The 13,593-nt window shown below is 33.4% G+C and overlaps 1 protein-coding gene and 1 long non-coding RNA gene across 4 annotated transcripts in view; one reads left to right on the top strand and one right to left on the bottom strand.

Moving 5' to 3' along the window:
• The window catches only part of LOC147872633 (uncharacterized), a 421,094-nt gene that overhangs the window by 131,590 nt on the left and 275,911 nt on the right, over window positions 1-13,593 (bottom strand). The gene's annotated exons all lie outside the window — the stretch shown is intronic.
• The window catches only part of LOC110831358 (ankyrin repeat domain-containing protein 13C), a 40,476-nt gene that overhangs the window by 21,804 nt on the left and 5,079 nt on the right, over window positions 1-13,593 (top strand). The window contains exon 11 of one of the 3 annotated variants that reach the window (XM_022067259.2): window positions 3,857-12,198. The exons of 1 other annotated variant lie outside the window; for it this stretch is intronic. In XM_022067259.2, coding sequence (XP_021922951.1) covers window positions 3,857-3,872 — 16 coding nt within the window. In that variant the 3' untranslated portion in view covers window positions 3,873-12,198. Of the gene's footprint in view, window positions 1-6; window positions 12,199-13,593 lie in introns of those variants that run through there. One more of the 3 variants, XM_022067257.2, reaches the window with a different exon arrangement.

Below are 13,593 nucleotides of genomic sequence, written 5' to 3'. Positions count from 1 at the left end.
GCGTAGGTTTCCTGACTTATGACGATTTGATCAGTTGATGCTGATTGAAATTAATTATCGTCGTCCTCTGATTAGAACCAATCACCATACCCCACGAAGTTTTCATCGTCATCATGTCCACCATCACCACCTCCACCACAGATCTGCAAATCCAGTATTGAAACATCCTACTGGTTGCAAAGTTGGCAGCACTGTTACCAAACATAGTCACTACGGTACAAATGACGTCACTTATGAAAATGATTTTGAGTTTAACTGTAGCAGCAAATCTCTGCAAGATAATGTGGTCACAAGTGGCAATGTTATAAATAGACATGGTGTCAGTGGGGGTCTGGAGTGTGGTTCTGCTCTGTGTTTGATGTGGTCTGGCACCCATGGTGAGTCATTGACTGGAGGTAGCAGTCGTGTCTGTTTTCCAAAACTTTGTGCATCAGGAAATCAGTTAGCATCTGCTGGAAATGGAGATGTAAATGTATGTCTTTCTGTTTCTCATCAAGTGGCTCTAGAGTTTCCATTAACCCTAAGCCTAGGAAGCAGCTATTCAAGTCACTGTGTCTTGTATCTTGATAAGACCACTTCTCCCTAAACTGTACATCATTTTATGTCAATTTCTGCAGTGTTAAACATCCAGAGAACTGAAATATTTGACAGAATCTGTCATTAACCGTATTTAAGATGCTGATATTTCCAAACACCTGAAAACACTTGAACTGTTTAAGAAAAACATTTGTGGAGTTCATGTTGGTTACATTATGAGTTAAATATGGCACCTTGTTTTGTGTTGATAAATACTTAGAAACCTTTATCATGTTTGTTCTTATTTCTTTTATAACCCAGCTATTGTAGTCTCGTGTTGGAAGTTAAATTACATTACACAGTTCTTTTATGCTGTATGTGATTCAAGCGGGTTTAACAGTATGTAGTTAACTGTTGAAGTATAAATAACTTAATAATTTAAGTTTTGTTTCATAGATATTTTGGCATAAATCTTCTATTGTAAAATTGAGCCCAAAGCAAATTTGCTTTTGAGTTTCATTATGCTCATAACAGTGAGGAGTGAACCAGCGAATGTCATCAGTATGCACTACACTGGATTCATGTGTGTAGATTCTGATAAGGGCTATGGTTTAATATAGTATGAGAAAGTTAGTTACTCCAAAAAGTAAAACAGTTTAGCATCAAATTAAAATGAACATGTGAGTCAAGTGTCATACTTTGATTATTCTTGTTTTGTGTGCAGCTAATTATTATATTGTATATATGGTCTAATTCAGTTTTATGAAATATACCATTTTCCCTCTTTCTCACTTTTTAACCATTTTAATGTAATTTTCTACATAAATGTATATAATGTATAGTTCCAGAATTCTTTGTGTGGTGTCATTTGTTGAACATTTGTTTTATTGATCTATCAATATTTTATGCAGCAAATGTGAAATACTTGTTTACATATAGAACTTAATTCCTTAAATATTTATAATTACATTTTAAGAACTTAAGCAGTTCCTAAATAGTATTTAATTTACATGTACTTCCCAGCAAGTAAATTGTTCCAAAAAATGTTTGTTTATTTAGTTTTTTGTTAATTATTGTTTTAAATGTTATAGTAAAATTATAGATGAATGTATATTAATACTTTAATGGTTAATTAGGTTAATTATTCTCGTTTTGGGTACTAATCTGCATCTTTTTGTTTTGTTGGAGAATCAGAATCACAGGATATAAGTGAATTGCAAGGTGGACTGCAGTACTATATGGATTTGTGTTTGCATGTACCACCTCAGATCTTTCCTGTTCAAAATATGTGATCTTCATGCAAATAACTTGGCCTCTTGCCATTTAGGCCATGTATCCAATATGTAATGAGTGTATAAACAGAGTATGATTGCACTTTATTTGTTATAAGTATATAATACATATGATATGTCTGAAAAGCAAAGCACTGGATGCAGAGGGATTCAGAAAAAATGAACATTTATAGAAGTGCAGAAAGCTATGGATATATCCAACAGAGTTGGTAAGGTTACGTGGTAAGGAGAGATTAGAAAGACAGTCTACATGGTAAGAAAAGTATGTAAAAATTACCTGAACACGTGCTAGTATTACAAATCATTTTTATGATTTTGAATGTAAAATAATAAAAGAAATTCATATAGAGTTATCTGAAACCTTAGCAGAACATGACCAATTGTTATGACAAAATTTTGATCATTAATTAAATGAGGCACTTTTTGGCTTTAATTGTGTGACGTTTTAGTGATGATCAAGCATTGGATTATAGTAAGTGGCTCTTCTGTTTAATCACAGACATTTGTATGGAATGAATTTGTTCACATTTGGTTCATAAGAATAATCAGAATAATGCATTTAATATTTATTTGTGATTAACAGTTTTGTTGCTTTAATTAAATTTTCTGGACATGTGAAGAGATTATGAGGAACTGTGTATATGGTCACTCTTGTAGTGAAAAAGTAACTGAATACTGGCAATATTTAGAAACCATAAACACAATCTTAAGTTTACTAGGTGCCAACCCAAAAAGTATTCTTTAATATTAATCACAATTTAAAATACTAGAAATTTGACCATCATGAACACTAGTATAGAAACTGGAATACAGAACACCATTTTGAGTATTTTTTGGCCTGGTATAGTATATCTAAAGATGTGGAATTACATTGTTTATTTCTCAACATTCTTCTTTACTCAGTGCAGGATTTCTCTCTGTTCTGTTTGCTGTACTTTTAAATCTACCCTACATTCACTTTATTTATTTTATTGGCCTGCTGAAGCTAAAGTGGGTCTAAATTATGTTGAAAATTGAGTTTATACCAGGAAGGAAACAATGCTTCTTCATAACAAGGTCCGCTCAGCCTATCCTATTTACCCTGACAATTGTGTGAAACCCATAAATACATTCTGTGCGCAAAATGCAGAGTTGCTGATTATTAAAGTAGGTGGTTGAAAAGTTACCACTGGGCTTTGAGTGGTTAAAAAGTAGCATTTTACAGAAGACATTCAAGATATTTTTTAAGAAACATGGACAACAGATTATTCTTTCTGTTTTATTATATTTCCAGTCACTGATACATTATACTGTACAGTTCAGCTTGTCAATGTGAAAACTGTGGCAAACTTATTTTTATTTAACTGCTGGAATATCCTCCTGTCCATTTGTAACCTTGAATTTCCAACTCTTTGGAAACCATGTTCACATAATCCATCATATGGACTGTTTTTCTAAAATGCAAGTGTAAACAAAGACATAGTTCAACCAGAGTGGAATGTGTTATTGTTATATTAATTATTACATAATCAAACTTGTGACTGTCATTACCATTGTCATAATTACTATCATCTTCATTATCATTATCCGCAAGCAAGGCTATAATTGTAGTACCTTATGCACTAGGGTAAAAACTCCTTCCATGTCACACATAATTTTTTTCTTATTGAGTACAAAAAGTGAACATACTCATTTCAAATTACTAATGTTCATTACATATGACATACAACAAGTATCATATTATTAAATTGGGATAGAGCAAAGGAGGGAGGCTGATAAAGTAAATCAATGATGTGTACATATCTTTGAGACTTTACGAGCCTTGTATTACAGTTTGGTGCACTTTGGTTAAAATTCTACAGTTGTACTGCAGGGTACCAAGGTATTTAAAAGGAGTAGAACACTTGTGTAAAGAATAAAAAGTAATGGAGTTCACTCTAACTTGTGTGATATGACATAAAATACTAATTAAAAATTAAGTGATAGATGAGAATGACACTTTCCAGGATAGTACGTAAAGGTACAAATTTTTACAAATGTATATCCATTGTATTGCATCTTTATTGCAGACTTCGATGGCAGTGACTACTCTACCATGAAATCCGCCCAATCTTCTGCTATTGAAGTTTGCAGGGAAGATGACATTGATATTGCTCATTTGCCCTTTGCTGGCAAGTGTGCTAAAATTTTCTGTAATTGATGGCAAGGGCTGCTTTCGCTAAACTGAAGTCCACTCAGTATTGTGCTTATGAAAGTTGCGCAGAAGATGACATTTAATTTGAAATGACTGTCTTCTGGGTTGTAGTGCCATGTAATGTGGTAGACATTTACCAGGCTACATGGCACTATGACCTAGAAGACATCCATCTTTGTGCTCGCCACCATGAGAACCTCATATCTGATATTTAAATTGTTTCTTTGGCCCTTTAATGCTAAGTGCAGTGTAATTTCCGGTTCTGTCCATTATGTAGATTTGCATAAGTAATGCATTGGCTTCTTGTGGGTGTTCCGAATGTGCTACTCTATGTGACCTTGAAATGAGTGTGTCTGGAATTAAAGTATAATATACTTGTGTTTTGAAAAAGGTATGATTAAAAGTGTTACCACTTGCTGGTGGGGAAGGAACACATTTGTAGTTTCTAATGTCCTATGTTTACTTGTCCAGAGTTGAAATTTGTCAACTGAAGTGTGTATGATTTATAGTATGTGGTGAATATTCTGCCAAAAGTCAGAAAGCCTAAATATATTAAATGTCCAATCCAAAGGGCCCAGGTAACTTGTAATTAAGTTTGTTCTTGTTCCTTATGTAGAGCCTATGGTGTGAAGAGATATGTTGCAAGATACACATAAAACATTTTTTTGTGTGAATGCAGTTGCGTGAGGAATTAATGTAATATTACATTCATAACTAATGTTCAGTAACATCTTATTTAAATAAAAGTCACACATATTGAACTTAATAATGGCCATTCCATTATAAAATCCTGTGAATGTGTGAGCACAATATGCCACCAAATAACATTGAAAATTATTGAAAGTTACATTGTGGTCAAACAATAACTAAAAATATACCATAAGGGCATATGCTGAAATGGCAGTTTGCCCCATTCAGTGAATGCAGATGTGTTTATAATTTTTCGGCTGTTGATCTTAGTTACAAGCCACAAGTTCTAAGAATTTAATAAATTAACACAATTGAGGAGTAAAAGTTTTTTATTGCATTGTGTGATCAGAGAACAACATTTTAAGTATCAAACTATCAATGAGCAGTACACACTGTCATTCAGGGGGTGAAGCTGATGCATGTTACTAGAATTTCCATAGCTTGAAGATTGAGCTTTCACTCCTGAAGCTCAGTTCTTTTATTAAAATATTATTCTGTGTACAGGACTTAGGTATGATGTCAGGTTACTAGGCTCCGATTAAAATTGAAGGATTTTGCAATGATGCTTTGAATCCTAATGTTTTGTGCTTGTCAAGAGCAAAGGCTTATTCTGGTAATATTGTATTGTAAATGAATTCATTTACAAGTTTACAGATCGTATAATTGTTTTATCCTGAATATTGGCTTGCAGCATGTTTTAATTAAGATATTTCTTTCATTAATGACATTGTATTAGCCTTCCTTTATACAGTGTGTTCGTACATGAGGCACTAGACATGTTTAATTTTATGGTGTTTATTTCATTCTGTTTAGTGATTTTCTGTATGAAATGTTTATTCATATTTTCTGCTCTTGTATAAGTTACAAACATTTTCGTGTATTTGTCACTGAATTACTGGTCAATCATTTTTATTACATATGATTATTACTGTAAAAATTATACTGTAATATTGCTGCTACTGCTTTCATCATTGCTCTACCACTGCATTTTAAAAATTCTTTAACATATTTGGAATATATCAAATTAAGTGTGCCTGTTACTCGAAGGAAATTAATATCATTTCAGTCATCCAGATTTTCACTGCCATTGAAATTTAAAATCTTACACAGTGTTTTGTTTTTGAGGTCTGTGATTTCTAAATTTTTGGTAGTATTCTGCACGGTCAGGTATTTATATATTGGTGTAAGTTTCTGAAAATTAGAATTGTATGTCAGAGATTATAAATCTTATGTTAGTAATATTTTGCCCTGTTATTTGTTATTAAAAATAAATCAGTTACACTTTTAATTTATGTATTTTTAGAACAAGTTTTTTGAAAAGTAAATGGCAGCTGTAAATATCTAAGATTCTGGGATGTAATATTCTAAGAGCATATAAGTTTAGCTTCATTTGCATCATGAATACTATGTAGAAGTCCACCACCATCTATACTTATGTCACCATGAAGACCTCTAATTCTGCGTTGTTTTCTGAAGAAGTGATGGAAAACCAATATCCATAAATTCTTCTAACTGGTTTAAGCTGGTGATTGCAGATCAGGTTGTACCATGTTAATTATGTGAGTTCCCTTGAAATTTTGGTTTAGAGGTGGTTGGGAAGCCGGTAGTTTATGTAGGGTTTGTAGAAGGACTAGGTTAGAGTAAATTGGAAAATTCCATGGTGTCTTGTTCAGATGTAACACAGTGGCATTGCATTTGATTTTGGCAACACAAAGTACCATCTTTAAATATATGCACAGATTTCAACATGATTTTATCAAAATTGACACAGAACTAAAGTATCCCAGTCTGTTGTGCAGTGAGTTAACTATTTATACTTTTTTGTGTTTAATTTTATACCTACCATTGTACCAGAAGCTGAGATTACCCAAATTGCGGATGTCACACAGTTATCAGGTTATGTCAAAGAGTTTTCACTAGTGTTTAACAAAAATTCCAATATGAAATAATTTGTATTCTGAAACCTTGGCAACCTTTCTCAGCAAATGGATATACACGCGCTGTATACTCCACCTATCTTCTGAATACCTCCGCTCTTAATGGTAATTTTCATGCAGATTGAACATTGTTATTAACATCTTAAATTTTTATGAAGTTAACAATTTAATGACTTTTCCTGTTTAATTTGTTTTGGTTGTATGATGATGTTTCAATGTGTTTTATAATGAATCCATGGTAAAATGTAACCTTATAAAATTCTGGTTCCAGGAATCAACAAATATGATAATAATAATGCAAGTGAAGATAGAGGTGATAAATTAATACTGCCAGTACTGCGACTGATTTTTTAAAATTATTTTAAAGTAGGTGTGAAAACAAAATAGAACCTCAGATATATTATAACTCTCAGTTTCCTGAACATAGTGTATTTTATACTGTCTCATGCTCTTGTTACTTCAAATTGTTTGTTATTAAAGTTGAACCTGTTGTATCATGTGACACCATTTCTGTGTCAGATTTTATTTAACATTCAACACCATAGAGTTGCTATTGAAATACATATGTACATGGATTTGTGCTATCGCTTTAAACTTGTTGAAAATGGTTGTGTGGCAAGAAATGGAGCTATTAATTGAACAGAATGTATTGCTATGCAACCTCATCATTCTGTTTATTAACCAGAGATTTTAGCATCCATACAAGCTTAAAAACCTATGGCATTTGTCAGAATATAATGATTTTCTTTTAATTATACTTGGAGATATTTTGTTATTTAGTATGCTGTGAATTTAAATTATGGTTTTTCATCTTTATTTCAGTCCCTCCCAGTGACCACATAATTTCTTTACAAGCATTTGGAAATAGTTCCTTGCTAAATTAAAGGCAAAAATATGTCATTTACGATACTGATTTGTATCTAGTAATATGAGCTGTTAACACATTATGTATTTTATTAGGATTATTTCTCAAGAGTGAATATCAGAGGATCATAGAGAAAATGCGTTGTGAAAATTTTGGCAGTGCTGTCCTCTGGGTAGACTGAAGATTTTGGTAATGGTTAAGATTTTTTATTCCTGCATTAAGTGAATAGAAATGTGTATGATTTGAGGATTTTATAGTGTGAGTTTAGATAGTGCCATATATAAACCTTTCAGAGGAACTTGCTGCATCTGCCTGTAGGTACTTCAATCTTGTATCCTCTGAAATGTTGATATACATCCAGATTACTACATGTGTAACAACACAGAAGACCATGGTCTAAAATAAAAATGTGTTCTGTACAAAATGTGGATATTTCTCTCAAGTAATCCAGTTTGAGCGCTTCCAATTTAAACCCCATAAAATTAATTTCTGGTGTTACTGACATGGTAGTTGTCAACATAAAAATCTTACATTATGAACCTGTGTCTCAAAATTTTACTCTTTTCTTGTTGCAAAACACATTGTCAGCAGAAGAGCACATTCTGATTTAAGATTTTGAAACTAATTTGTTTTATTTTATCTCTTTCCATATATAAATAAAAGTTTGGGCTATAACAGTATCTTCATCAATAGAATCTTGTTGATTTTGAATCACAAAGATTATAATTGTTTGTATAATGAACTGATAAAATGTTTTGTTTGAATCAACTCCATGGAACATAAAGATTCCAGTCACAGTACAAATATTTATTTTACATACAAAAGAAATAACATTATTAAACATGTGTCACCTCTTACATGTGATCCGGCTTCATACCACTAAACGATGAAAGTAGTCAGTAGCCCCTTTGTCTGAGGGTTTAAATGCCCTGTCCCTCTGCAATACAGATTATATGTGACTAATACCTTCAAGTTTTGTGAATAGCATGATGTTTATTGTAATGTACTGCAAGACATAATTATATATCAAATTTAAAATCTTTGGTGATTAATTAGTTTGAACTGGTGCTGTATACCACATTTCAGTACTAATTCTGAGTTCATCATCTCATATAGTGCATTAATTGTTGATATTATAAGATGTAATTGTATGATGTTAAAAAAAGGGATGTTACTAACGTAGTCTACACCTATTCGTATTTCCTCATTTACACACATGCTGTTCTCATCTATCACAAGTAAACTGTTTCTAATTGAACTTTGTTACGTGGTTGAAGAATCGTGTTTAGATAATGCTAGATATGAGGTTCAGTTGCAAGAAGGACTCGGAAACAACTGAACTATGACCGAGTTAATCTATGTGTCTGAATGTCTGGTTCGAATTAAGTACCAAGCAGGTTGGTGCAGTGATACCACTCCAGACTTGTACCTGGTTCTAATGTCTGCCTAATTACCAGCCATTTTGTTTCATATCTTTCATGGTTTTTCTCAGTCTGTCCAAAAAATTAATAAAAATTTGTCACATGTTGCAGGGATAAGGTGAGATTTTGAAGGAAATTTTTAACATTACTGGAGTAGATGTTCTTGAAGGTTGAACCCATAGATTTCTAATCATTTTGATGACATTGGTGTAGAAAAAGAAAGTATTTTTGAACACATGATGTAATAAATATTCTAGACTTCCATTAATAATAGATAAAATAGTGTGCAAGACATACAACAGGTTCATTCCCATTTTCTGCCAAAATTGGGAGTATCTATTCGTGCAGCTGAAATATGTGGCTTCCTTGTAACACAGAAATGTTTCTATAAACCAGTAAGTAAACATAGATATAACTAAATATATGAACATAGCATGAAAACAAAATCAGCAACAGTCATGTTATAACTATAATTAATAAATCATTTGAGAATGTTTCAAAATTCAGTATGTTTAAGTAACATTAGGAAACAAAGAATAAGATTCAGGAAATACTTGTTCTTATTTGGTTCAAAAACTGTTATCCTCTCTACTTTCCATACTGCCAAAGATCAAGTTACCATTATATAGGTGGATAACTTTGCCATTTGCTTTAGTGTGAAACATGGTTTTATTTAGAGGAGTCTGAAAGGAAGGAAGTAACAAAAGTTTTGGATATTACACAACAAGGAATTTCATGATTCACACAGGACACCAAATATAAGTGGTGAAATCAAAGAAAATTGTGAGTTGTGCATGTGGGTAGGATGGGGGAGACATAGAATACATACAGAATTTTTGGCAAGGAAATCTCTTTAGAAACGTACACTTGGAAGACTTACAGGGAGATGGGAGAATAATAATAAGATGGACATTAGGGAGAGGGGTTGAGGGTGGGAAGTTCAAGTGTCCTGTTGGGCTTTGGTATTAAAATCGTCGAACCTTTGAATTCTGATACCATATTACGAGTATTTATTGAGGCAAGTTACTCTTGAATCGGAAAAAGGTAAAGAGGATTATGTTGAGTGTATTTTTCATGAAAGCATCAAATCATAAATGGATACGAGGTGCGATCGCAAAGTTTCAAGACTGCGCCTATAAAAACCCGTACACTTATCTCAGGTATTAAATTCATCCATCACCCTCGAAGTAGTTCCCCTGGGAGTGAACACAACGATCCCAGCGCCGCTGCCAAATCTGGAAGCATCCCTGGAAATCTTTCTTTGTCAGCCTGTCAAGCACCATCTGCGATTCTGCCTGAATCTCTTCTATCGTCTCAAATCTCCTTCCTTTTAGCTGAATTTTCATCTTTGGGAAGAGGAAGAAGTCACACGGCGAATAAGGAGGGTGCGGGATGACGGCCATGGTGTTTGAGGCCAAAAACTGCCGAACTTTGAGGGCGGTGTGCGCTGGCGCGTTGTCATGATGCGTCGCATGTGGAGTTCTTCCTTTAGAAACAGCTGACAGGTCCCATAGCCTATCCCAACAATGTCGCACAAGTCGTTGATGGTACGACGTCGATCTTCGTGAATGGCCTGCCGAATCTTCGTAACATTTTCGGGCGTTGTGCTCGAAGATGGTCGTCCAGAACGCTCGTCATCATCGACAGAGGTTCGGCCATTTTTAAAACGTGAATGCCACACAAAAGTTTGTGCACGACCCATTGCGGATTCCCCAAATGCTTGCTTTAGCATTTCATAGGTTTCCGTAGCCGTTTTGGCGAGTCTTTGGCAAAATTTGATGCACACGCCATTCCGAAATCTCAGGAGGGTCGGTGTAATGCACTACCAAAACGCCCGTAACTAAGAAACAAATGCTAATTCGATGATGCCGGCTGGCACACTGATTCACTATGAATGTAGGCCGCACCCCCTAGCGGCAGAAGCTCGTACTACATCCGGTTCGCCCTCTATTGACACAGTCTTGAAACTTTCCGATCGCACCTCGTACTTATTTTCACACAGGTTCAATCAATATTATTGATTGTTTTTAAACTTGCCATGTGTGTGCAATATAGTAGCTTGTGCTCATGTTTTTGGTAATTGTTAAGAGGATTTTGTAATTACTATTTGTCATATTAATACCTCAAAATATATGTCATATTCAAAGCCTGATCACTTTTTTAATATTACATGTTAGGACATGTATATCTACTGACATAAAAGTTTCATACACTGTTTTCGTTTTAGATTTTAAATATGTCGAGTAAGATATGCTTTCATAACTTGACTTGAAATTTTGTAGACTTAATACAATCATACTTTACGTACATTTGAATTGAATATATTTTTAAAGTAAAATAAATTTTTAATAAACATTGTGAACACTTTACATAGTATTTTAAGAATGTTAAAGTTTTACAAGTTATGTTTTAATGATGTTATGCATGAAGTGTCATGAGAGGAAAGAAATGGCTGTGGCCTAGTTGAACCTTTTAGTTGTTGCCAGTGAGATAACTTGTATACTGTTTCTGTCTTCATGTGTTGGGCAAGATGGCTCATATAGTTACAAGAATATTTTCTATGTGCGATACTTTTGTTCAGGCATGTAGTGAGGCTCTCAATTATCCATATCAGAAGTGTTGTAAAAGAACAGAATTATGTATTGTGGTTGGTTGAGTTGGTTTTGTGACAGTTAAAAAGAGGTCCACAAAGTATAAAAAGTCAGATTTTTACAATTTCAGTGATAACAGTGATATTTTTACTAATTGGCAAAGGATTAATATTTTTATTCCTTCATTTATGTAGAATGGCTTTGGGATCTGAAGAAAGAATTTAATTTGGGATACCATTTGTTATCAGTATTTAAAATGTGAACATCCTAAGTAGAAAGGAGAAGTGTTTATTACATCACAAAATTCACTGTAATTTAAAGAAAATTGTGTGTGTGTGTCTTAAGAATATAGATCAGGAGTATGTACCATTACCAGATGTATGCAATAAAACAAAAGCTAAGAATTACAAGAATTTTAATGAGCTTGTTTGGATGTAATAAGAAATTACTATTTTAATTTATCATAATTGAATCATTTGATATTATTATTCACCAAGTAACACGGAACCATGATATTATATATGTTTTAATTTATCGGGAATTCTTACAAATTAATAATGTCTTAAATTAATCAATTAAGGTTTGTAGTGTGATAGTGAATGCTGTCAGTATTGTTTTAGAATTATTTATTATAGTGATATTATTGTGATTAAGGTGTAAAAATAATGGTGTGTAGAAAAGGGGAATTAAATTAGAAAGTTGTCAACATTCAAGAGTGTTTTCATTCTATATTTAATTAAATTTAAAGTCTGACCATTTGCTCTGATCAGGTTACGAGTACATGCCAGACAAACCTCGGAACTGTCTTATGAATTCTGAGCACGCTGTTTATTAGATATGTGAAATGCAGTTAGCACACCGGTTTATCACTGGCTTGTTCCATGGATAATCATTCATTGAATACAGTGAGGATATGAAATTTAGGCAGTTTCATGTTTTTTTAAACTTATAAATTTGGTGAATAGCATTTATCATAGTTAAGATCTGCTGGTGAGACTATTGCTAAGACAAATAAATGGTGCCAGTTATCTAAGCTGTCAAATGATCGACACTGCAAACATAATGGATTTGACCCTGATCTGTGCTTTTGACTTCTGGGTACAGGAGAACTGTACACAATGTTTTATACAGATAAGCACCAGTTTACTTCCAGAGTTCAAGGGTCAAGATTCAATTCCCCAAAGGAACTTTGTCAGATATTAAGAAGAAATTATAAGCAGAAGTTATCCACTGCACAGATCAAATACTTATGATTTTCTTTTATAATATATTATTGCCCTCTTTTGCTGTATGCCTTGATAATGACTGGAAGAAAATTGGACAAAAAAAGTTTTTTTGTAGCAGCCTGATGTATTGTAGAAAAGAATAGTGTGAAAATTTTCAAAGGTTACTTTCCTCTCCACTTCTTCCCCCTCCTATTCCTTTATCCCCTTCACCCTTTCTCTACCTTTACCTTCTTTCTCGTCCAATCCAACTTTTGGGGCAGTCTTTTGGCAGAAATAAACACAAAAATTTCTAACATCGAGACCAGCATGTCAATGTTGTTCTGGGTAGTAATGCCACATGGACGTGTTAGTAGTTACTAATATTTCAGAGGAATAGACTGCCTCGATCTTTAGGGCTGCTGGTATGTACGTGCAGGTCCGCCTGTTGTTAAATCCAGAAGACGTATCAACTTCTTCACTACCGTGAGTTCCTCAGATCTCAAAAAAGATACATGTTGATAAAGTATCTGGTTAATATGGTGTGATTAATATTCTGACCCACACAATAGTCCATTGATGATCTGAAAATGTTAATAAACTATTGTAATTAGGTGTGTAGACTTTGGTATAGCAAGAGGCAGTGAGAAAATGTATAAGTTTTGTGTAGTGTGTGTGTGTTTGGTGAAGTAACAAATTGGTAACGAGCACAAAATATATACTTTTGTCTCAATTTTATGATGACAATTGGTGGACCAGTGTAGGCAATCATATTGTTTGATGTCTAATGGGAAAATATAATCAAATTGCAAACATGCCTAAAAATACTGTCTAAAAATGTTTATTTGTAGAGAAATGTCAAAATGATTGACAAATTTGAGTATGGAGACAGCATAAAAATATCAA

This window comes from Zootermopsis nevadensis, unplaced genomic scaffold (assembly GCF_977971745.1).
Source record: "Zootermopsis nevadensis isolate Lab colony 2312 unplaced genomic scaffold, Znev_1.0 Znev_ptg000025l, whole genome shotgun sequence".
Taxonomy (NCBI): Eukaryota; Metazoa; Arthropoda; class Insecta; order Blattodea; family Termopsidae; genus Zootermopsis; species Zootermopsis nevadensis.
The sequence above is the reverse complement of the archived record's forward strand: the minus strand, read 5'-3'. Positions and strand labels throughout refer to the sequence as shown.